The following is a 25,237-nucleotide window of genomic DNA, read 5'->3' on the forward strand; positions in this document are numbered from 1 at the left end:
ACAGGAAGCCAATGAAGAGAGGCCAACACGGGTGAGATATGCTCTCTCCTGCTAGTCCCCGTCAGTACTCTAGCTGCAGCATTTTGAATTAACTGAAGGCTTTTTAGGGAACTTTTAGGACAACCTGATAATAATGAATTACAATAGTCCAGCCTAGAGGAAATAAATGCATGAATTAGTTTTTCAGCATCACTCTGAGACAAGACCTTTCTGATTTTAGAGATATTGCGTAAATGCAAAAAGGCAGTCCTACATATTTGTTTAATATGCGCCTTGAATGACATATCCTGATCAAAAATGACTCCAAGATTTCTCACAGTATTACTAGAGGTCAGGGTAATGCCATCCAGAGTAAGGATCTGGTTAGACACCATGTTTCTAAGATTTGTGGGGCCAAGTACAATAACTTCAGTTTTATCTGAGTTTAAAAGCAGGAAATTAGAGGTCATCCATGTCTTTATGTCTGTAAGACAATCCTGCAGTTTAGCTAATTGGTGTGTGTCCTCTGGCTTCATGGATAGATAAAGCTGGGTATCATCTGCGTAACAATGAAAACTTAAGCAATACCGTCTAATAATACTGCCTAAGGGAAGCATGTATAAAGTGAATAAAATTGGTCCTAGCACAGAACCTTGTGGAACTCCATAATTAACTTTAGTCTGTGAAGAAGATTCCCCATTTACATGAACAAACTGTAATCTATTAGACAAATATGATTCAAACCACCGCAGCGCAGTGCCTTTAATACCTATGACATGCTCTAATCTCTGTAATAAAATTTTATGGTCAACAGTATCAAAATGTTAGTCACAAAATCTAACGTACCTCAGGAAGTGTGCTGACGAGCGTGAGACCTCACCCCCTCCTCTTTCACAGACCATGCATCAAACCTGGACGTTCTCTGCCTCCACTGATGATGAGATGGCTCTCAAGACGACGATCTCACCCGTCTGGTCACAAGGTCGAGTCTCTGGCAAATACACACTGTGTACTCCAGTCTTAAATGCCACCATGTTCCAATCCATGTAGATGCACCACAGCTGTGAGTCCTGACGAGCCGCAGGTGATCAGGGTGAGGTCCTGATAAACTCAGCTACACAGCCACTCAGTCCCAAATGCAAGCCACCTGGAAGGAAAAACAAAAGACAGAAACAAAAAGGCAGCCAGGCCCCCCAGCCATACAACAAAGGGGACACAATAAAGAACCCCACGGTCAAATAACCCTGGTTAAATAAAAAATAAATGCCATTCACTGGATTCAAACCTGCAATTTACAAAAGCTCTGATTACCAGACGGAAACTTTACCACTGAGCTACAATCAGCGTGAAATGGTTAAGATCAACAAGGAGATAAATGTATTTTTTTTTAAAAAGAAAAAAGCGCTGTGATAACTGACCAAACAGTGTTACGATGTATGTCTGCTGATACGTGACTGAAATGGTGTATTTGTCACATTGTTGGCTTGTCATATAGTCTCACTCACAGGACGTGTGTCACTCACAGGACGTGTGTCGGGCCAGGCCCACACATGTGTCTGGCCCGACACGCATGTCCTGTCAGACAGACGCGACATTCAGATCGCCTGCTGCGTGCCCACATGAACTGACGGCCCATTTCAGCTGGGACAGCCTGTCATGTTATGCAGCTGTGACTTCCAGGACCAGAGATGTCAACAGTGGCTGCCACGCCCCCTGTCCATTTAGCACACAGACCAAGGTGTCACTCTGTCATCAGATGAGGGGCACCTTACCTGCAGGGGGCGCGCGAACCACACGCACGCCATGTGTTGGGAGGGGTGCAGGGGAGGACCGCGCGAAACACACACATACATGTGTTGTGGGGGGAGCCGACACTCTGGCACATGTGTACTTGGCAACTTCACAGTCATGGGGCACATGACAAATTTCACATCCAGCTTGAAAGTGATCATCTGCTGACTGTTGTCGTGCTAACAGCGTGAATGGCCACACATTTTCTAAGTGCCAGGCAAGTGGTGTTAGATGTTCGTGTGTGTCACCTGGAATTTGGCTGACACCTGCCGTGAGAGGGTTCGAATGGGCTCTTTCAGGGCACACTGTGTCTTTCACTCTGTCTTTCTCTGTCTCTCTCTTGTATCTTGTATCTTCAGCTGCTGGTATGTGCAAATAGTTGTAGCAACAGGTGTACGAGGCATTGGAGGCAGCTCCGATTTTACACGTGTTGCATACGATTCCTGCTTCATGCGCAGTTCAGCCACATTCATACTATGTGTGAAGGGGCCCTAATTCTCCGCATGAAAGTATCCTGTGTTGAAATGTTCTTGAATCTGGCAAGCAGCAATAATATACTGGTAGAGTTTGTGATCTGGTTTGTCCTTATCACCGCAGCAAGCGGAAAAAGTTGAAAAATAGTGGCTTTTTTAACTTAGACACCATCGACGCCTTTGCTCTTGCAGCTGTTGCGGTTTACTTTCCGTCAACTTCTCATTTAAAACAATGTCAATGAGTAAACCTGCCACCTAACATTGTTTTAACCTCAAACAAAATCACAAAAGAGCATATTTGCATGTGCCTGAATTCACTCAACTGTTGATACAGGAATCTGGAGAGGTTTATATAGTTTCCATAGCCCACTAAGACATTACTGTAATTTTGAGTTATGCAAATGAATATGATGTTCATTTATCCAGAGGAGTGGGCAGAAAATGTTGAGTGGTGAATGTAGTAGTTACCAGAAATTTGACAAGTCAAGCAGTTTAACCAGTAAACTGGTTTTGACAGGCTGGCAGCACAAACTATGGTTTATAATTAGGACGTCTCTGTTTGAGCCTTTTTGTCCTACATTTTCTGACAGTTCCTTTGTCTTCTGGGCTGAATGACAAATGTATTTATTCTTGTTGCATGTAAGTTCAATAACAGCCGTTGGTTGAGCTGAGGTGAGCCAAACTTTGTACACTGTGTCCTAAGAACAGGGGATACAACTTTAACCCCCCCATAGTCATCACCAATCTGATATTCCTGAGTTACATCTGAGCTCATTGTGTCAAAGGTTTTGACTGTCTTAAGAATGTATTGTTATTCAAGGAATATAACATTGCAAATGTTTTTGCATTGTGTCTTCGTGGTTGATAAACTTTCACTTCAATTAATTTATGCAGCACTATACACAACAAAAGTCACCCCAAGGCTGCATACATGAATAATGGCCCTGTCACACGGCACACGGCGATAGCTGAATGAAGGAAAATATTTACAAAGTCACAAATCATCGAGAAAAGGTGGACGAATGAGCCTGCACTTCTCCCATCACCGAAAAGCCTGCGAGTCAAGAGTGCATAAAGGAATGAAACAAAATCAAAACTAACAAACCTGCTAGTGGAGCAGATAAGTTTGATTTTTGGCCAGGATTGTTCATTTGGTGGTACAAGCATCAGATTTGGCATGAATGTTCTTCATAAGTCAGTGTTTGAGAAAAAAGTGCTGGCCACTTGAAAATCCAATATGGCAGCCAGATAGGGGTCAATGAAGAATTACACAGTGGTCAAAATAAAAAAAAAGCTCCAATCATATTGAAAGCTATACCACATTATGTGGCTGATCATAAAGATTCCAAAAAGGTTTAGTTGTGACTATCTATGACTGAATGGTATGTAATTATGGTGTAAAAACAGCAAGAATGGTGACAAAGGACAATTTCTGTTTTTACCCCACAACTCCATAACATTCAGTCATAGATAGTCCAAACCATACTTTTTTGGAATGTTTATGATCAGATAAATAATGTGTTATACTTTTCAATATGATTGAAGCATTTTTAAATTTTGCCGCATTATTGGATTTTTAAGTGGCCAATCCTTCAAGTGAAGGATTGTTTCAGTTATCTGCTGCACTATGCAGATTTGTCTTCACAACAACGTGTGCGCACATGCACATTTATTTATGCATGTTTCAGCCACAAACGGCTGGAACATGCATAAATAGTTAAAGTAGTTGCTAAAATGTCCTTGCTGCTCTTGTTTCTGTATGAAAACGTTGCTTTTCTTTCCACACATGTATGAGTCACATTCAGCTCATTGGAGCTTTAGTTATTGATGTGTTCAAATATCATCAACATTCGTGCAAGACCTCAGACTTGGGAAGTTGGACAAAGTTGGATGATAATCAAATGGAATGCTGACGGTATGGGAACTACTCAAACGATGAGGAACCCTCAACACAGAAAGCAAAATGGAATACGGATGAATTGACGCTGTTGTCAGGATTTGTTCACATTTTCAGCAGTTTGAAAATTCTGACGAAGCGCCAGCTACAGGAAGCTGGATGACAGTTAAATGGTGTCTTCAAAAGTCAACATAAGTCCAGATTTCTTGTTTCGTTTTGGCTTTGGTGTACTTTGTTAGTGCCGTGTGACCGGGACTTAAGGTTTAAACCTTACCCGCCTCATAAGTAAGTGCACTGGAACAGTGGAAAAGACAAACTTCTTCAGGTTTTTTTTTTTGATAATGGGTTGAAACATCAAGCAGACCCGACTCAGTGGGGTGACCATCTGTGTTGGTCACACTAATAAAATAAAGTAAAAGCACAACAAAAATGGTCAGACATACAGTGACGCAAAGATTGCAGCTAAATTAGGTCAGTCCCAAGTTTCAAGCCCAATCTAAATGTTGCTACAACACCCATCCCCCATTTCCTGTCATGAATACAAATTTTCAATATACAAAAAGAAACATAAATATTACACATGTGCTAAATGCTGTCCACAGTCATGATGCACATAAATCTTGTTTGACAACACCGAGTCAAAATGTGAGGATGTGTTCATGGTGATCTTGAATTGTGTGCATTGGAAATGAAAACCTTTTCTGAAACTCTGTCTATGTTATGGTATGGCTTGACTTGATAGTTATCCACTGACGGGGACTTCTCATTCCAGTGTCTGCCCAAACAGCATTTATGTACCTACCAAGGGTAAATTGAATTGGTGGTCAATTTCAAAATGGCTACCACATCCAAGGAAGGCAGTGGGCACACAAATGAACCACACACACCTCTCTGGGAGTTAATGATGAAAAATAAAAATATGGTACTCTTTCGAGGTACATTAACTGCAATGATTGCAACTTAAATCCTATATAGTGAAGCATTACAAATACACTCTTTTTACCACATCTCATGCCTGTCCTTTAATCATGAGATTTTTTTAACCTTAATTTATATACACTGTTTGGATGTAGGTACAAGCCCCAACTCCCTCCCGATTCTCCACTCCCCTCCAATTTTCAATTAAGATCCAGACACAGATACAGGATCTCAAAGACAGAGTGCTACAGTGGGCTGGCCCACTGCCCCAGACATACAGGAGGGAGGGGTAAGCCTTATTGAGTGGCCATGACCCCAGAGCACCCTCACCTCACTGGGGTATCACACATCTTATCCACACCTCCTCTTTCTAATTATGGTCTGTCCTGAACCCCCCGACAGGGATGAAGTTGCCCTTGATTCAAATAGTCTTGCAATAAAGAATTGAATCTAGTTGTGTATTGAATGTCCTTTATCAAAGAAAAAGGCAGTCTTTCAGGCTGAGGTTTAGGGTGTTTGAATAGTAATAGGTTGATTTTTATGTGCTATTATCAGGAATATACCTGCAACTGTACGTAGATGTTTGAAAATGTATGCAGTCTTCATTACTGTGCAGATAATAATGGAATTACAAAGTGTGTAACATTTAATTTAGAACTTGTTTTTCTTTTTTTCTTCCTGCCTCTTCTCCCCTGTATCTTCTTTGGTCTTTCACCCCCACCCCCACCCCCAAAAATCCTGCACTTATTTCTTCCCAACAACTCCAGCTCACTCAGTCCAGATGCAAACCCTGATGGTGCATTCCAGAGGGAGGGATTTGGCCGCCAGAGTATGTCTGAAAAACGCACCAAACAATATGACAGTGCTTCACAGTTGGACATCATCAAGACAAGAAAGTCCAAGAGCATGGATTTAGGTATAGTACACTCTGCAGCTTATACTTATGTGTACACAAGCATATAGGTTCACAAAAGTCTCAAATGGTAACTGCAGAACTATAAGGTAAAATATATTACAGTCTTCAGCTGCCTGTGTCCAGTGGTGCACGAGTAAAGTGCAACAAGCAACACCACGGCCTGTTATTTGGTTTCAGCAGTGAAATAGGACCATGAAAGCATGTACACATACGTATGAAGGAACTCATGCACGTACATGCACACTGTGTTGAACTGGTTAAAGCAGAAGGCGCCCTCTGTTGTATCACTGACTAATTATAACATACAACAATTTTGAAATTTTGAAATTGTTGACTGTTCCAGACACTAGAGTAGTTCTGCTCCCATCTCTGTGTGCTCCTTTTGCCATGTATTAGCCCACTTTGTAAGCCCCCAAAACGTTTTTACAAAGTCAAACCAGAGAACACACTTTCTTTCAAAAGTGCTGTTTAGGAGAAAGATAAAAGGTGGTTTCTAGATAGATTTCACTGACTAATTAGTTAAGCATGAAAGCCATATCCAGTGTGTTCGATTAAAAACTATAATTGGATATAGCTGAAGACAAAGTCAGTAGAATGTACATGAAGATGAGATAGCTCCATTATGGCCTTCTCACTGTTACTAATGCACATTTTATCAAATGTTTCAATCAAAAAGCCTACTTAATTGCAATCAACTGTCTTCAGCACTTAAACATAAATTCAATTAGTTCTAGAATTTAGCCTGTTTTCATGGAGAAAGTAATTTGCTCACATCACATTGCCCTGATCCTACAATAACTACTACTATTCATGTTTTACAAATCTCTTACTCTTCTTAGTTCTGATTATTACTGTCATTAGCTTTATTCGTTGACAGCCTCAGCAGGGTGAAGTTATGATCCATCAGTGAGAATATGAGTTGTTGTTGTTGTTGGTGTTGTTGTTGTTTTTTTTTTTTTTGATGGTGCAGAGAAATAACTTCTTGTTCTGATATTTTTTCTAATATAATCTTAGTGGCATTATATTGCATTCAGTGTCCAGAATGCAATGTTTGGAGTTTGTAAATCAAAGTTACATAATGCTATTTTTGAATGCTTAGTAACATCTATTTCTTTTAAAGGACCACACTGCTAAAGTGCAGTGATCATTTTAAACAAATTATAACATCAAAGTCACTCAATGAAAATGATCCTGTGGGTAATATAGACTGGAGCTGAGAATAATGAGTTAAACAACACAGTGTGAGCATTAACCCTTCACCCTTGTCATTGTTGGACATTTTGGATGGTCTTCAGAAGTTCAGAAGCGTATGTCTCTGTTTACTATTAACACACTTCTAAAGCTGTTCTCTGATTTCAAAGTTCCCTGACTGTTAACTGTTAACATAAGCAGCAGTGCTGTTACCTGCAGTTTCATTTTGCTCTCTTTCTTGGTATTATTTCTTTTTAATCATGTCTTTGATGCTTAGTGTCTCCAATCATATCAGCAGATGGATTTCATGTCTTTGAAACACATCATTGTTGAAATCTGCTAAACTGGTCAGGCACCCCACAGTTCAATTCCATTTAGATAAGGAACAAGATTGACTGAGGGAAGAAAAGGGAATAAAGCAACGTGGGGCACTGCAGTTTGCACTAACACCTTAGCACCTTCTAAATGCTTAGCTTTTGAAACCCCATAATTGACAGGTTAGCACAAGGTGTAATATCTGTTCAACATCTTTGTGAATTTGTCTGTCCTACTTTGCATGTGCATACTAATGTGGTACTGAATGCACTAACCACTCACACTTGTCCATGCTCTTTAACAGTAGCAGATGAGATTAACTACAACGCAAGAATCAATGGAGGTAAGAGACCAGTTGGGGATTGTCTGATGCACGATCACCACTGTGACAATGTTCCATTATGATTGCCCAGGTGAATTCATGAGTGTGTAAGAGAACTTGGAAAATCAGATTTTCTCTTTTCAATCACATCTAACCATTATAATGTTGATACCTGAGGATATGGAGAAGTGTTTTTTGAGGAAAGGTCAGCAGGATTCAAATAGGATTTCATATTGTTGACAGAAGCTGCATGCCATTGAACAGAAACTTTTAACTAATTTACAAATCTTTGTAATTGTACCTGTTGTGTATTGCAAATGTTTAAGGAAAACAGTCATTGCTCCAGGAGTGGTGCAGATTTGGAGGAAGCCAGGCATTAGAATGTAGGGATGTTACGATTCATCTACTACATCAATGTATCGATTTATATTCCTACAATCCAACTACATCAATCTGTGCTCGGCAAGTTGGCCTTCCGGACGACATATATCTAGTATCATTTTAATCCTTGTAATGTTTGCCTGGAAACTATTGTGGTATTTCTTATTTGAATAAAATAGGATGTGCGCAGATCCAATATCTTGCATTGCCATCAGCCTGATAGTAAAAGTAAGTCCCTTCGGCTGCTCCCTTGTTTGGACTCGGGGTCGCCACAGCAAATCCAAGGTGAATCTGTATGTTGAATTGGCACAGGTTTTACGCTGGATGCCCTTCCTGACGCAACTCCACATTACATGGAGAAATGTGGCAGGGGTGGGATTTGAACCCGGAGCCTTCTGAACTGAAACAAAGCGCATTAACCACTTGGCCACCACCCCTGATATTGGCTATAATTCCTGTACTGGATGTCAGAAAGTTGACAAAAAGAAAACCATCTGAGTCTTTTATTGCACATTTTAGCCATGTTACAGGCTTTGTACACATGTGGACAAAATTGTTGGTACCCCTATATGTTATGTACACATTTACAGTAGTGTTCAGAATAATAGTAGTGCTATGTGACTAAAAAGATTAATCCAGGTTTTGAGTATATTTCTTATTGTTACATGGGAAACAAGGTACCAGTAGATTCTCATAAATCCAACAAGACCAAGCATTCATGATATGCACACGCTTAAGGCTATGAAATTGGGCTATTAGTAAAAAAAGTAGAAAAGGGGGTGTTTACAATAATAGTAGAGTGGCATTCAGTCAGTGAGTTTGTCAATTTTGTGGAACAAACAGGTGGGAATCAGATGTCCCCTATGTAAGGATAAAGCCAGCACCTGTTGAACATGCTTTTCTCTTTGAAAGCCTGAGGAAAATGGGACGTTCAAGACATTGTTCAGAAGAACAGCGTAGTTTGATTAAAAAGTTGATTGGAGAGGGGAAAACTTATATGCAGGTACAAAAAATTATAGGCTGTTCATCTACAATGATCTCCAATGCTTTAAAATGGTCAGAAAACAAACAGAGATGCATGAAAGAAAACGGAAAACAACTATCAAAATGGATAGAAGAATAACCAGAATGGCAAAGGTTCACCCATTGATCAGCTCCAGGATGATCAAAGACAGTCTGGAGTTACCTGTAAGTGCTGTGACAGTTAGAAGACGCCTGTGTGAAGCTAATTTATTTGCAAGAATCCCCTGCAAAGTCCCTCTGTTAAATAAAAGATGTGCAGAAGAGATTACAATTTGCAAAAGAACACATCAACTGGCCTAAAGAGAAATGGAGGAATATTTTGTGGACTGATGAGAGTAAAATTGTTCTTTTTGGGTCCAAGGGCCACAGACAGTTTGTGAGATGACCCCAAAACTCTGAATTCAAGCCACAGTTCACAGTGAAGACAGTGAAGCATGGTGGTGCAAGCATCATGATATGGACATGTTTCTCCTACTATGGTGTTGGGCCTATATATCGCATACCAGGTATCATGGATCAGTTTGTATATGTCTAAATACTTGTTGAGGTCACGCATTATGCTGAAGAGGACATGCCCTTGAAATGGGTGTTTCAACAAGACAATGACCCCAAGCACACTAGTAAACGAGCAAAATCTTGGTTCCAAACCAGCAAAATTAATGCCTCGCAGATGTGAAGAAATCATGAAAAACTGTGGTTATACAATTAAATACTAGTTTAGTGATTCACAGGATTGCTAAAAAAAGCAGTTTGAACATAATAGTTTTGAGTTTGTAGCATCAACAGCAGATGCTACTATTATTGTGAACACCCCCTTTTCTACTTTTTTTTACTAATGGCCCAATTTCATAGCCTTACGAGTGTGCATATCATGAATGCTTGGTCTTGTTGGATTTGTGAAAATCTACTGAATCTACTGGTACCTTGTTTCCCATGTAACAATAAGAAATATACTCAAAACCTGGATTAATATTTTTGGTCACATAGCACTACTATTATTCTGAACACTACTGTATATGGTCAGAAATAAATGCAAACAAAGCAGTTTGTTTAATCACAATATTTAAAAAAAATAAAGTTATTTGGCAACAAGAACAAAACAAAATGCTTTCATAAAGTGAAACAAAAAATTCTGAGATAAAATATATGCTGGAAACACACACACAAACACACACACACGCACACACACACTCACCTTCAACTGCTTAATCCAATTAAGGGCTGCAGGGGTCTGGAGCCTATCCCAGCAGTCATAGAGCGTGAGGCAGGGTACACCCAGGACAGGACGCCAGTCTGTTGCAGGGCCACAAACAGACAAACAAACACATTCACACCCACTCGCACACCTACGGACAATTCAAAGATTCCAATCCACCTAACCCGCATGTCTTTGGATGTGGGAGGAAACCGGAGCACCCAGAGGAAACCCACGCAAACACGGGGAGAACATGCAAACTCCACACAGAACGGCCACAGGCAGGAATCGAACCCATGACCTTCTTGCTGTAAGGCAACAGTGCTAACCACTAAGCCACTGTGCTGCCTATGCTGGAAACAACATTTCCAATTCACTCTATGTTGGACTTCATTTCTATCAGTCTTTAAGAAATACAAACAGTATGTACAAGGTCTGTTAGAAAAGTATCCGACCTTTTTATTTTTTTCAAAAACTATATGGATTTGAATCATGTGCGCTTGCATCAGGCAAGCTTGAACCTTCGTGCGCATGCCTGAGTTTTTTCATGCCTGTTGGTTGCGTCATTCGCCTGTGGGCAGGCTTTGAGTGAGCACTGGTCCACCCCCCTCATCGGATTTTTATTGTCAGTGAAATGGCTGAGAGGCTGCCGCTTTGCTCCATGAAATTTTTTTCAGAAACTGTTAGAGACAGCCAGTTGGAAACCATTCGAAAGATTCAGATGGATTTCTGTGAAGATTCTGTCGGTATCACAAGGATTAAGGACCATTAAAACTGGATTAAAAACGGCCCACGGCGGCGGAGGGCGCACCGCGCCCCGAGCGGCCATCGACAGGCTGGAACGAGCAGATCACTTCCAAATTTAAGGCTCTGTTGATGCAGGACGTCGTGTGACTAGCAGAGAAGTTTCAGAAGAGGTCGGGATCAGCACTTTATTGGCACATTCCACTGTTAAAGGAGATTTTGTAATGAAAGACGTGCGGACGGATTCGCACGTCGCGACGCAGCCGCTCATGGCGCTGGACAAACAACACCTCCGTGTTGGAAGTCTCCGTGCCGACGCACGAAATCCTCCGCACGTCTTTCATTACAAAATCTCCTGTAACAGTGGAATGTGCTGCAAAAGTGCTATGTCCAGCTCTCTTGCCATTTCTGTGGTAGTCACACGATGTCCCGGATCAACACAGCGTTCAGTTTAAAAATGATCTGGTCATTCCAGTCTGTCAATGGCCGCTCGGTGCGCCGCGTGCCCCCCACCGCTGTGGGCCGTCTTTAAAAAGGTTTTAACACTCCTTAATCCGTGTGACGCTGACAGAATCTTCACCGAAATCCATCTGAATCTTTCGAATGGTTTCCAACTGGCTGTCTCTATCAGTTTCTGAAAAAAATTTCATGGAGCAAAGCGGCAGCCTCTCAGCCATTTCAGTGACAATAAAAATCCGACGTGCTCACTCAAAGCACACAATGACGCAACCAACAGGCATGAAAAAACTCACGCATGCGCACAAAGGTTCAAGCTTGTCTGATGCAAGCGCACATGATTCAAATCCATATAGTTTTTGAAAAAAATAAAAAGGTCGGATAGTTTTCTCACAGACCACGTATAGTAAGTAGTCGAGTGAGCAGCGGATCGGAATGGTTGGTGATGGATTAACAGCTTGTAAAACATATGGACTTTTTTTTGGTAAGGATAAGGTGCTACATCCATAATAGTGATTTTAACCACACAATGAGTCCTGGTAATAATGATTTCATTTTGAGACATGTTCAATGTATGTCAGATGTCCTCTGTTTAGCTTATGAGCTATAACAGGCAGATGCGTAGTGGGCCCAGCTGTCCCTGGGACACTTCCCCTTGACCATCTTGGAAACTATTTTTAGCATAATTACCCTTTTACCACCCTGCTTAAAGTTCAGACTCTCTAAATAAATTATGTGTAATTGAGCCCTGTCTATACACAGATCTTTACACTCAGCGGTCCACAGTGAATAATAGCTGTGGAGCAGTTTTAGCTGCTGTAATTATGCAACGGGCTCCTGTCCCTGTAATAACTGCTACTGATTTATTCATGGGATTTGCCATACCACCCATTTAAGGTTTAATGGCAATGGACGTCTCCAATTAAGCGTCCTTGTCCTTGAGCTGGCTAAGAAATGCAGTACAATAGCCATTTTGGTCTTTGGCCATGACACGATTCCAGGCATGCTCCTTCTATATTCAACTTTTTAGTTCAACGTATTTCATTGTGATGATATTCATTTCTCCTCCAGACGTGTAGGGAGTGACGAAGTCTTCTATATGCAGTTGGGGAAATATGTATTTTCATCCCTCTGAATAAGGGGGGGATAAGAAGCAGAGCAGTGGGGCTTCCGTTGTGTGATAGGAATCACATAATAGACTGGCATACAGAGAGCTGTCCGTCAAATTCTCCCAGGAGAGCTGGGGCTGCTTGTGATGAAAACAAAGGCAGGTTTGAGGCAGCCGGGGTATACGGGCAAACTCCCTGTCTTTCTCTTCTGCTCGCTCTCTCCGGTTCTCTTTGTCTGTCTGCTTCTCTCACCCATTCACCGCACTGAGTAGAAACAATGGCGAAGGGGATCGTAGCGCAGAATACAGAGCGGGAGAATAATTCCCTGATTCCGCGTACAGCAGATGTCATTTGTGTTGCCTTGAACAGTTGCATCCTGTGCGGCTCTAACTTGCAATCCCATTGTGTCAGACATGCACCCTGGCTTGTGCGTATCTGCTGTTGGCAAGCTTTACACATAAGCTCCAAACCCACAAATTTACATTCTATTTATAGTCTGGATAAATCTCAATCTGAGATTTATCCAGAAAGTTTGAAGTATTACAGCATTTTCTTGCTATGCTGTATCTGAAGCTCTGCGCTGTTTTCTTTTGACCATTTTTCCTTGTCCTTCATGAGATAAGTGCCATTGAGCAAATGCCTGTGCACAGTTTTAACTTGCCTTCTATTGGGCGTGTTAGGCTGTTCATGTTTTCCTTATAAAAACTTGGCACTGTAATCAGAAATGGTCCAACTATTCAATTGAATTAGGCAATAAAATAATCTTTCTTTTCCTACAAGCAGGGAGCCTTTTGACATTTGTAGCACAGTAAAGTTTTGTTTTATTGTCCAATGCCCAGGAAGGTGCACATGTGAGGTTTTTTTTATGAAATAGAATGGAAGATTATAGGACTGGCTTCCATTTATACAGAATACTGTAGTACTTTCATGATTGAGTCAAGGTTCACTTTAGATTTGACATTTTGTAACTGTCCTCAATAAAAAGTGCACAAGCTCTGGTCTTCCACCAAGCGCAAAGCAGTACAGAGTGCAGAATAAGTGCGAGTTTCACACTGACACAGTTGTCATTTTCACGCCCACCACCCACCTTCTTTGTATATCAGGAACATTTGCATTCATCTTGCACCCATGGGTGTGTTTGTCTTAAAATGAGGTGTGATCAGGCACAGCACTCGTTCATTGCTACTGTGAGGCAGCAGAATGTGAATGCATCATAGACTACAAAAAACTGGTTTGAATTTGACTGCTTTTTTTTTCCTGTTCACTTGCAATATTCAGAAGTGCCTGATGTAACCCTAACCCTCTGCTGGTGCACGCAGAGATGCACATTAGCTCATCATTCTCTAGTGAAAATGAATAGTAAACAGAAGTTAATGAAATAAGTGTACAACCTCATGGAAAAATACAAATATTGAAAAATTCTGATTCATAGCATATTTTTACAGTGGTTTTGATGGAGGAGGATGCAGAAGAGATGTTGGAGATGTTGCAACTCACAGCAGAACAGTTCGTATGAGCGAACCACACAAACATCGAGCAGACGGGCAGGCATGCACGATGTCGCTGCAGCGGTTCGTGCATGCGAGAACACAGTGCAAGCAGCTGCAGCATGTGTAACAACATCGTGCACCTGCTGTGAAAATAAAAAAAAAAAAAAATGAAAAATACATTTCACCCACGGGATTTGAACCTGCACTTTCCAAAAGCTGTGATTGCCAGTCAGAAAGTTTACCACTGAGCTACCATCGCTGTCCTGTAAAAGGTGCGGGGAAATGCCTGATATCAAGAAGGACATGGACGTATTTAAGAAAAAATAAAGCCACACACCATATAAAAACACCGCATTTTATTGAATCCCTCTTATCAAGCAGGCAATTGTATGTATGTATGATCCATCTGTTCCTCTGTAGATGACCCATGGTCACAGACGTAAAGTCATGACATGACATGAATGAGAAGCAGGGCTCTCTTGTCATGTCCACATCTACTGGTGGTGCGTCCAACTGGACCCGCATGCATGTCCTATCCGACACGCATGTCTTGTGGACGGTGCACTGCAGGACAGACGCCATGTCATGTGGAACAGAGCTCACGTGGGTGACGTGACATTCAGATCACCCGCTGCATGTTATGATCTGACAGTCCAGATCACCTGGGGTAGCCTGTCTATGTGTGTGTGCTTGCTGCAGCCCATTGCAAAAGTGATATATGTTTTTATGTATGTCCATGACAGCAAACACATGTGCGTCACAATGGACAGTTGTTAGTTCATGTCCATCCAAATACGGCACATGTTTCCCAGTCATGACGTCCAGAACCACAGATCTCCACAGCCGCTCCTGTTGGCGGCCACACCCCCTATCAGTTCAGCGCACACACCAACATGTCACTGTGTCTGTTTGCAAAGCCACACTCGTGGGGCACATCTAGTTTGACAGTGATCATCTGCTGACTGTTGTCGTGTTAATTGTGTGAATGGCCACACATTTTCTAAGTGTCATGCGAGCGGTGTTAGATGTTCGTGCGTGTCACCTGGAATTTTGCTGACACCTGCCATGAGAGGGTTTGATGGGCTCTCACAGTGCACAGTCTCTCTTTCAGCCACTGGTGTGCGCAAATAGTTGTAGCAACAGGTGTACTAGTCGTAAGAGGCAGCTATAATTTTCCATGTTTTGCAGCTGATTCCTGTAGATTCCTGCTTCATGCGCACTTCATGCACAATTTGACCAAATTCGCACTATGTATGAAGGGACCTTTAGTTTAGTAACTTGAACAAATTAATTATGGAGGCATTCAATTATCAGAGGGGTTCCCGACTTTAATCATAATTTGAATCATACCATATATACTTTTGCATTGTGACAGCAAAAGATAGAGTGCCATCATTTAAATGTGAACAACCTATGCTTTGATACGTACACTCAATGTTTTTTTTACCTCATGATGGTCCACTAACCCTTCAGGCATGTTCCGGATCTCAAACAGCTCCCACATAGACATGTCCCCATCTAGGATTGATGAATGGATAGATGGATGGATGGATGAATCCCTTAGACCTGTCACAGATGGGTCAGACAGAATAATAAGCGATGAATAATGAGCCACGTAGCATTAATTTTTTTTTTTTGTGCGAGTCGAGTTTTTTGGTACCGTGGCATCGGTGCGTGAGTGTGTTTGTGTGAATGGGTGAATGTGAGGCATAATTGTAAAGCGCTTTGAGCATCTAATGCAGATGGAAAAGCGCTATATAAATGCAGTCCATTTACCATTTTACCATTTATTCAAGAAACGTGCGAGAATAGCAGCGCTTAGAGGCTCTTAGAGGCAGATTATTCTTTGAGTGTGGCGCGAATTTTGACATTTTAACATCTGCTTCCTGCAATTCCTTCAGAAGAAAATCATATATATGTGGCTCATTATTTGAATAATCACTGAAATTTCTCACAAATCCATACATGGCTCATTATTCATGGTTTTATTATTCGGTCTGACCAGGGCTTAGTTCTAAAAACATTCTGGACTCACACACCATTCCAACTCATTATAGAAACTTTGCATAATTTATTAGCACCCTTGAAAAATGTCAGCTACCTATTTTATAAACACGACCCAATCTAGAGCCCGTGGATCCCCACTTGCAACACGCTACTTGCATTGTATCATTGATGAAGTAAATACATTGAACTGCAGCAAAGATCATTGCCACCGCACCCTTCAGTTGTACTAATAGTAGCCATTCATTAATTACCTTACACCCACTGTCAGAGGAGAGTGGTATATGAACGGTCTTCAAGGTGCATAAAAGAAAAGATGAATTTATGATAGCAGAGGCTGTGTTCAGTTTATTTTCTCAGACTTGAAGAACAGTTTGTGTAGGAAACAAAAAAGGTAAAAACTTGTTTGCTTTCACTGATGGCCTTTGTTTTCTTTTCCTTCTCCATGTTTGTCTTTCTGTCCTTCTAAAAGACCCTCTGTGATCACACCGCAGCAGTAGGTCATGGCTCATTTAGACCCTTTTAAACATGTCACAGACTTTGTTGATGGTAGCTGACGGAAACGTTTGTATGTCATGTGTTTTGTGTAATTGTATGAATTGGTACATCTGTGCATGAGACCCACACACACATCTACATACAGTGTTTGCATGTGTACTCTGCTCAGTATGTGTGGAGAAAAACCCATGTAACAACATATGTCATTGAAAGCTAACAGGAACAATTTATTTACATCCACTGACAGGAAATAGTAGTGCATGCTACATGTGGAAGGTTTGTAGTCTGCGGGGAGTTGTATAAACACAATGCTGCAAGAGTAATTGAAGGAACAGTTTTTACATTATTACTGATAGATTTTAGCCGATGTTAACCGCTAACTGGCCTTCACCTGCACACACTCAGATGTCCATCTCATTGCCTTGACAGAACCGTGTTTCTGCTTGAATCAAAGCATGGTTAAAGGGACAGAAAATCAACAGTCTGCTTGTTTACCAACTGGCATGAAAGGTTAGAGCTCCGGGAAACTGATGGACGCTCCCTGACTGAATGAAATACCAATACCAGAGTCGTGCTCCACTTAAATAGTCTAAACAAACCCCGACAAGCATTGGAGAAATAATTACGGTCGTATGGGACCTGACTCCGCCGCTGAAGAAGTTAGAACATTTACATTGTTATTGAGGCAGCTTTTTCCATCACCTTGTTTGTCAGTTAGTGCCACACATGTCGTTTTCTATGTGTGAGTTGGAACAGCCTCTCTTATGTATCATATACAAATCAAACTTAATTGAATTTTTCTTACAAATATTTATTTGTCTTTATTTGTCTAAAGTCCAAATGTATTCCAATTCATATTTACTGCAACATTTCTAGACATGTAATACACTACATCATTACATGCACTCGACTGTGTGTTTTAAACATCTGTCACACTATGGTGGATTGAGGAAACATATGAATAAGTTATACAAAATCTTGATATCCATTCATGTCCGTTTTTGTTCTGTACAAGTCTTTTTCTCATTAAAAAAAAATGCATTCCTTATTAGCGGATGTGTGGCGGGTCAGTTTGAAAGTTTTGCGAATGCTCAAAAATTTGAGCGGACATGGGATCAAGAGCTTTCCTGGTGGTTGAATGTTTGGTTACTATTTTGTCCTCTACTTGTTACTTCTATGATAGGGCCCCTTTACACATAGTACTAATTTGGTCAAATTGCGTATGAACTGTGCATGAAGCAGTAATCGGTTGCAATACATGTAAAATGGTAGCTGCCTCCAACACCTCGTACACCTGTTGCTACAACTATTTGTGCACACCAGCGACTGAAGACAGAATGTGCGCTGTGAGAGCCCATCAAACCCTCTTGCGGCAGGTGTCAGCCAAATTCCAGGTGACACGCACAAACATCTAACACCGTTTGCATGGCACCTAGAAAACATATGGCCATTCGCATTAACAGTGCGAATGCCACTAACAGTGCCCCGCAAGTATGGCTTTGCAAACAGACAGTGAACGTTGGTGTGTGCGCTGAACTGACAGGTGGTGTGGCCGCCCACAGGAGTGGCTGTGAAGATCTGTGGTTCTGGACATCACGGCTGGGGAACAAATACTGTGTTTGGACAGACATAAACTAGTAGTACCTGCCCACTGTAACGCCCGTGTGTCTGCTTGCTGTCATCACATGGACATACATAAAGACATATATCGCTGTTGCGATGGGCTGTAGTGAGCGCACACGTCATGCACATTGACAGGCTACCCCAGGAGATCCAGACCGTCAGATCTTAACACGCAACGAGATATCTGAATGTCATGCCACCCATGTGAGCTCTGTTCCACATGGCATGCCGTCTGTCCTGTGGCGCGTTGTCCACAAGACATGCGTGTTGGGCAGGACATGCATGCGGGGCCGGCTGGACATGCCACCAGTAGATGCGGAAATGATAAGCACATACTGCTTCCCATTCATGTCATTTCATGACTGTACGTCTGTGACCATGGGTCATCTACAGAGGAACAGACGGATCATACTTGTATTGCCCGCTTGATAAGAGGGATTCAATAAAATGAGGTGTTTTTATATGGTGTGTGGTTTTATTTTTTCTTAAATACGTCCATGGCCTTCTTGATATCAGACATTTTCCCGCACCTTTCACACGGCAACAATAGTAGCTCAGCGGTAAAGTGTCTGACTGGCAATCAGAGCCTTTGGAATGTGCATGTTCGAATCCCATGGGTGGCATGTATTTTTTATTTATTTTTTATTTTTACAGCACCTGCGCAATGTGGTTACACATGCTGCAGCTGCTCGCACTGTGTTCCCGCATGCATGAAACCGTCGCAGCATGTTTTTTTTTTAAATTTATTTTCTTCACAGCAGCTGCTCAATATGTAACCACATCGTGCAGCTGCTTGCACTGTGTTTCTGTGTGCACAAACCGTCACAGCGGCATCATGTATGCCTGCCCATCAGCTCAATGTTTTCGTAGCTTGCTCATATGAGTTATTCTGCCGTGAGTCACCCTGAGTTGTACTTATTTGTACTATGTGTGAAGGGGCCCATACTCATGCATTCATATCCTGTGGTTGTCAGATGCTTCACACTGGGCTTCTGAATGACCAGTGTAGTGTGTGAATTCAGCATGAGAAGAGAGAAGACAGTTCCCAGTGCAACAACATGCAGGATGGATGTTCATTTAGTAAAAGTCAGACCGAAGAAAAAGACAGCACAGCTGTGTGTTTTTACCTGGATATCAGAGCACACCCGGCACATTCTCTTGGTCAGAAGGCACCACAGAGAAAGAAGGTTGTTTGCTGTCTTCACTGCTGCAGCTGCACTGAACACCGGGACAGTGGAGACAGTGCACGAAAACAGTGAGGGAGTTTGGCAGCATGATCCCTGAGCGAGCTGGATTCTTGCTACATTTGCGTTCAGATCTCAACGCATTCCACTCAAATTCAGCTCCCCCAGTGTGCATATACAGTTGTGTCCAAAATAATAGCAATGTGTTTAAACAGGCGAGTAAAGCTGAAAATCCTTATAATAGCTTTTATTTCCATAACCGCAAATTCATTTGGAACACTGCGCATTCTATTCCAAATGAAAACATGAAGAAAAATTCAGTGAATTTCTTATTAATTTACAAAAAGTGAAGAAAAAAGGAGTATTAAGCTGTTCAAAAAAAAATAGGAGTGTCTGCATTTTTCTTTACAAAATTACACATTAATGAAAAATGCTTGAAGATTTAGCTTTCCTGCCAAACACTGAACTAATATTTAGTTATATAGCCACAGTTTCTGAAAACTGCTTCACATCTACATTGCATGGAGTCAACCAACTTTTGGGACCTGTAAACAGGTATTCCAAACCAGGACCATTGGACTGCATTCTAAAATTTCTCTGCAATTCTTGGTTTTTCCTCAGAAACAGTATTTTTGATGTCACCACGCAAGTTTTCTATTGGATTAAGGTCCAAGAATTGGTGTTTCCACTCCATAATGTTAACGTTATTTGTCTGGAACCAAGATGCTGCTCACTTGTTGGGGTATTGGGGCATTCCCTCTTCTGCATCAGGCAACATGACCTCTTCAAGTATTTTGCTGTATTCAGACTGATCCATCATCCCTGGTATGCGATAAATAGGTCCAACACCATAGTATAAGAAACATCCCCACATCATGATCTTTGCTACACCATGCTTCACTGTCTTCATAGCGTGATGTGGCTTGAGTTCAGTTTTTGAGGGTCATCTGACAAACTCTGTGCCCCCCACAGAATGTTGCACCATTTCTTTTTAGACCAGTCAGTGCGTTCTTTGGAAAATTGTAATCCCTTCAGCATGTAATTTTTTTTCAACAATAGTTCTTTGGGGGGCTTCTTGCCCATAGCTTGACTTCACATAGGTGTCTTCTAATTGTTACAGTTCTTTGATCACCCTGGAGCTGATCATTGTCTGAGTCTTTGCCATTCTGGTTATTCTTTGATAAATTTTAATCCTGGTTTTCTGTTTTCTTCCATGTCTTTATGGTTTTGGTTTCCATTTTAAATCATTTGAGATGATTTTAATTGAGTAGCCTATCATTTTCTGCAGTTCTTTATATGTTTCCCCCTCTGCAATCATCTTTTTCATTAAAGCATGCAGTTCTTCTGAATAATGTCTGGAACAACCCATTTTACTTAGATTTCCAGAGAGAAATGTACTACAACCAGCATGTACAGCCTTCATCCTTAATTAAAGGCCACCTGTTTCAAACCTGTTTTTTTTTTTTCACAGAATGAATGACCTCACTTACTGAACTCCACATTGCTGTTATTCTGAACACGACCCTCTCAATTAATTATTCAATTACACAGAATCAACAGCATGCCTGTCATGACTGTTGGGTCTGTTTGTTTTCTATTAATCTACTACATCTGTGAGTGAATTATTTGCCATGCACAAATATAATTTCTACCAAAAACAGTGACTGATCTGGTTAGTGATGTTGGACTGCTATTACTTTGAACAGAACTGTCTGTCTTGAATCTGGGAACATTGTTCTGCCAAATGTGTCTCTGTGTTGCCAGTGGACATGACATCATCTGTCCATCAGAACCCTAAATCCACCATAGACCAGTAGATTAAGTGATATTTGACACAGAACAAATTATTTCAACCCATTACTAATCAGTTTACTCAATCCGTCATCGTGTGACAACACGTTTGCACCAGTGGAGCCATATATGCAATGAGAGAGTGTTACAGCTTCTGTAGACCAATCCATTTTAATACAGTGTGGGCCAAGAGAAACTTTCTGATTGCATATCACAAATGGCCAAATATGACTTTTTTGATATGTTTTAATACATCAGATTAATTTGGAAGAGGAAGAAGTAATTTATGAAGGTGAGGAAGTTGATGACTAACCCTGGATGGGATGCAAGTCATACGTGGTTCACTATCTATTTATAGCTGAGTGTACTTGGACACAGCCCAAATACACTAGTACTGTCACTGTCGTCTCTGCAGAATAGACTATCAAGATGGGCCCATAATTTATTTATTATTTTTTAGGTTTAGTCAGCATTGAAAAATCATCAAACTGTGGAAAATGTCTGTGTTCACTTCAGCATGCTCTTCTGCATTTAGTTGTTGGTATTTGTGAATTACCTTTAGGATGTGATGAGCAGTGATCTTGCCAATCATTGTTTTCAGTTGCTGTCCTCAGGCTAGTATCCCACTGACACATGAGTGGTGGAGAGGAGGCAGAGACACAAAATCACGCAAAAACAGGTGAAACCGTGATAAATTTCTCATGCGGAATATAGCTGAATTGGTCCTCCTGACACGTACATGCATGACTACCGACTGTCTACTGAATGCTGTCCAGAGTTGCGGTGAAAATTACGGTCACAAATCTTGAGCAGTCGGCAGACATACCGCGTAACAGTCACTGACATCAAGCACAGTACACACATGAAAGTCTGGCGGCACTTATTTTCTACTTCTTTCTTCAGAAAATTAAATAAATAAACACAATGAATCTGATTCATGCAGCTTGTGCATCCAGCCCAGCATGCGCGTGCACGTCAGGTGGGTGCCGGCCAGCTGCAGAGCGGGATGGCTGGAGGCTGCTGCTGTGTTCAGTTGCTTCCAGAAGTACTGTTCCTTTCCAGTCATACTAAAACAAGTGTGTGTGTGACGCCTCACAACTTGTCTCACATGTTACTCACGTTCTGAGTCACAGGGAGTACATGGTGAGGGGTACGAGGTGCCCGCCTGGCGATTTGAGGAGGGAGTTCATCACAGCATCACAGTTTTTTTGTTTGTTCAAAAATCAAGCAGTGCGTGGGCGCCGCTCCGTGACTGAGGCAAGGGGACAATGAACAACTGTGAACCTTTCGCTGAATTGCACAAATTTCCTCACGGGTGCCATTCACAGGCTGTGGCAGCCCATCGAGATACTAGTCTTAATCACAGTGTGTTCATGCAAAACACACATCATTTCTCAGTAACTTTCTGATAAACTGTTTCAATTATTTTTAAATAAATAAATTACATGGCCCATTTCATAACTTTGCACTTTTCCCATGGTTCAGTTTGTGTTCACAGGACAGTATGACAAATGTGTCTGTCTGCTCACAGTCAACTGGAATACAGTCAAACAGTTATCAGGCATGCGTGGGTTAAAGAACTGAGCAGAGGAAAGAAAAATAGACCAGGAAGTTATTTTCTGCCGCTGATGGCTCAGTGTTTGTACATGAGAAGTGCACAACTTTCTCCTGAATGCTTGGCTTATAAAGTTTTGAAAAACTCTGTGTTTGTTTTCATGCCACAAGTCACATGAAAGGTCATGCAATTAATGGAAACTGTCACTGTCTGTATTTTGTTTATTGCCAAGAAAGCAGAACATCTGTTTATGACATTGTGTAATGTCACCATGTATTCAGTCACGACATGTGTATTTCTTGGTTTTCTTTTTGGTGGTGGTTTTAGTTGCATCCAGCAGTTTTATCTTGTAGTCCTGCAAGATTTTTTATTACTCATTGAACTAATTAAACACACGCAAATGCTGCCAGTGCTGTGCAGTTGATGTGAGTTTTCACAAAGCATTTGCTTCATTTAGAAGAAGAACAATCAGGTTGTCTGCAAGTGATTTAGCACCAGGTTCTCCACAAACATGAGTTGCGTGGGAGGAGAGGGGTGGCCGCATATCCGGCCGTGCCCCAGTCCAGTCACGAGCGGCTCTGCTCACCGGGGCCCCCCCCAGGGGGGAGGCCCAGCTATCAGGGGCCAACCAAAAATCCACGGCGCTTCTGTATCGCTTCGTCTAGGCAGGATTCTGACTTAGAGGCATTCAGTCATAATCCCACAGATGGTAGCTTCGCACCATTGGCTCCTCAGCCAAGCACATACACTAAATGTCTGAATCTGTGGTTCCTCTCGTACTGAGCAGGATTACTATTGAAACAACACATCATCAGTAGGGTAAAACTAGCCTGTCTCACGACAGTCTAAGAAGAAGAAGAAGAAAGAAGAAGTTACCTTTGTCCTCAGATGATATGTGCATGCTAACGTTTGAGACATGTCTTGTCAATCACTTCAGAGCTGTTATCTGGTTATAAGAAGAGCATTTTTACATTTCTAATTGTTTATTTCTCACTAACATTTCAGTTCAATTTATTTCATTTATATAGCGCCAAATCACAACAAAGTAGCCTCAAGGCACTTCACATAAGTAAGGTCTAACTTTACCAACCCCCAGAGGAAGCACACAGGCGAGAGTGGTAAGGAAAAACTCCCTCTGATGATTTGAGGAAGAAACCTCAAGCAGACCAGACTCAAAGGGGAGACCATCTGCTTGCTGCTAACTGACATAATTGACAATACAAATATACAGGAATTTTTGGGAGTCCATGCTGGTGCACAGGACAGGATGCCCGCAGAAGACACCCACTCCTATCTCTGGATGGAACATTTACATAATATATGAAAAACATTAGAGTGACACAGAAATGCAGCTGATTTGGAGTGTTTTATGCCATGCTGGATTAGCAGCCAGAGAGGGAAGCAACCAGCAGATGTTACTGTACCATGTAATGTAAACTACAGCACTGTAAACACTTGTTTTCATTGTTTTGATTTTTGTTTTGAACTTGAACTGTAAAATACTCTGTCTTTCTTTAGGTATTTGTAAAAAAGTTCTATTTCTTTGTAAAAATAAATAATCAAATAAATAAAAACAGGGAAATCACACTTTTGTTGCTAACTACTGTAACTTTCTTCTTTGTTCTTCTGTAACTTTGTACTTTTGTTTGAGAAAAAGTACATACACTGATGTGTTTTGTGTAAAACACATCGGTGTGTTGCTGTTGATTTGAAAGTGTTTAAAAGTTGCATGTGTGTATCATTTTGTTGCTGGAATGACATGTTCAGAAGAGATTGTTAGGTTTTGATTGTAGGATTTTATTTTGACAGAGCTGTGAGGTGTTTTAGAACAAGTGTTGTGTCTTATCTTGCTTGTGTGTAGAGTTTTGACACAGTGAGCCAAATTTTACAAAATGTGTGGAAGCAATCAGCAAAACTGTAATGTAATTAAAGAAAACATGCAATAACCAAGGAAGTAAGTACATCTGTGCAGTTCAATTTATTTACACAGTGTCAAATCATGAGTAATCTTGACACTTTCCCCAGCCCATGAGCAAGCAGACTGAAGACAGTGGGAAGAAAAAAACTCCCTATGCATTTTGCATTAAGAAACTTCAAACGCATGAGATGACGAATTAACAACACAGAACTGAACAAACATGCAGTAATGCAGTTAAAAACTCATTTATCATCCAGCGTTCAAAAAACACAACAATGAGCTTTGAATCCAACAATTTTATTTTGTCCATTTTGATCCCTATGGTTTGTCACCAGTGGGAAAGATTCAAGGGATCCTGCAAACTGTAGCCTCTAGAAGTCAGAACATTTTGGCTTTAAATTGATGTCAAAAGCAGTCCCACTGGCATGATTACATTCTGTGATATTTAACATACTTGGTTTTGT

The 25,237-nt window shown here is 41.2% G+C and overlaps 1 protein-coding gene and 1 long non-coding RNA gene across 4 annotated transcripts in view; both read left to right on the forward strand.

The window, feature by feature from the left end:
* Positions 1 to 25,237, forward strand: part of LOC117512002 (partitioning defective 3 homolog) — a 1,323,734-nt gene that overhangs the window by 917,333 nt on the left and 381,164 nt on the right. For 2 of the 3 annotated variants that reach the window (XM_034171933.1, XM_034171942.1), the window contains exons 17-18: positions 5,826 to 5,974; positions 7,785 to 7,823. In XM_034171933.1, the coding sequence (XP_034027824.1) occupies positions 5,826 to 5,974; positions 7,785 to 7,823 (188 nt within the window). The remainder of the gene's footprint in view (positions 1 to 5,825; positions 5,975 to 7,784; positions 7,824 to 25,237) is intronic. The other variant, XM_034171950.1, reaches the window with a different exon arrangement.
* Positions 12,923 to 23,485, forward strand: LOC117512020. Its single transcript, XR_004561185.1, has 3 exons — positions 12,923 to 12,934; positions 18,279 to 18,282; positions 23,328 to 23,485. It is a non-coding gene; the product is annotated as an uncharacterized LOC117512020 (long non-coding RNA).

This window comes from Thalassophryne amazonica, chromosome 1, assembly GCF_902500255.1.
Source record: "Thalassophryne amazonica chromosome 1, fThaAma1.1, whole genome shotgun sequence".
Lineage (NCBI taxonomy): Eukaryota > Metazoa > Chordata > Actinopteri > Batrachoidiformes > Batrachoididae > Thalassophryne > Thalassophryne amazonica.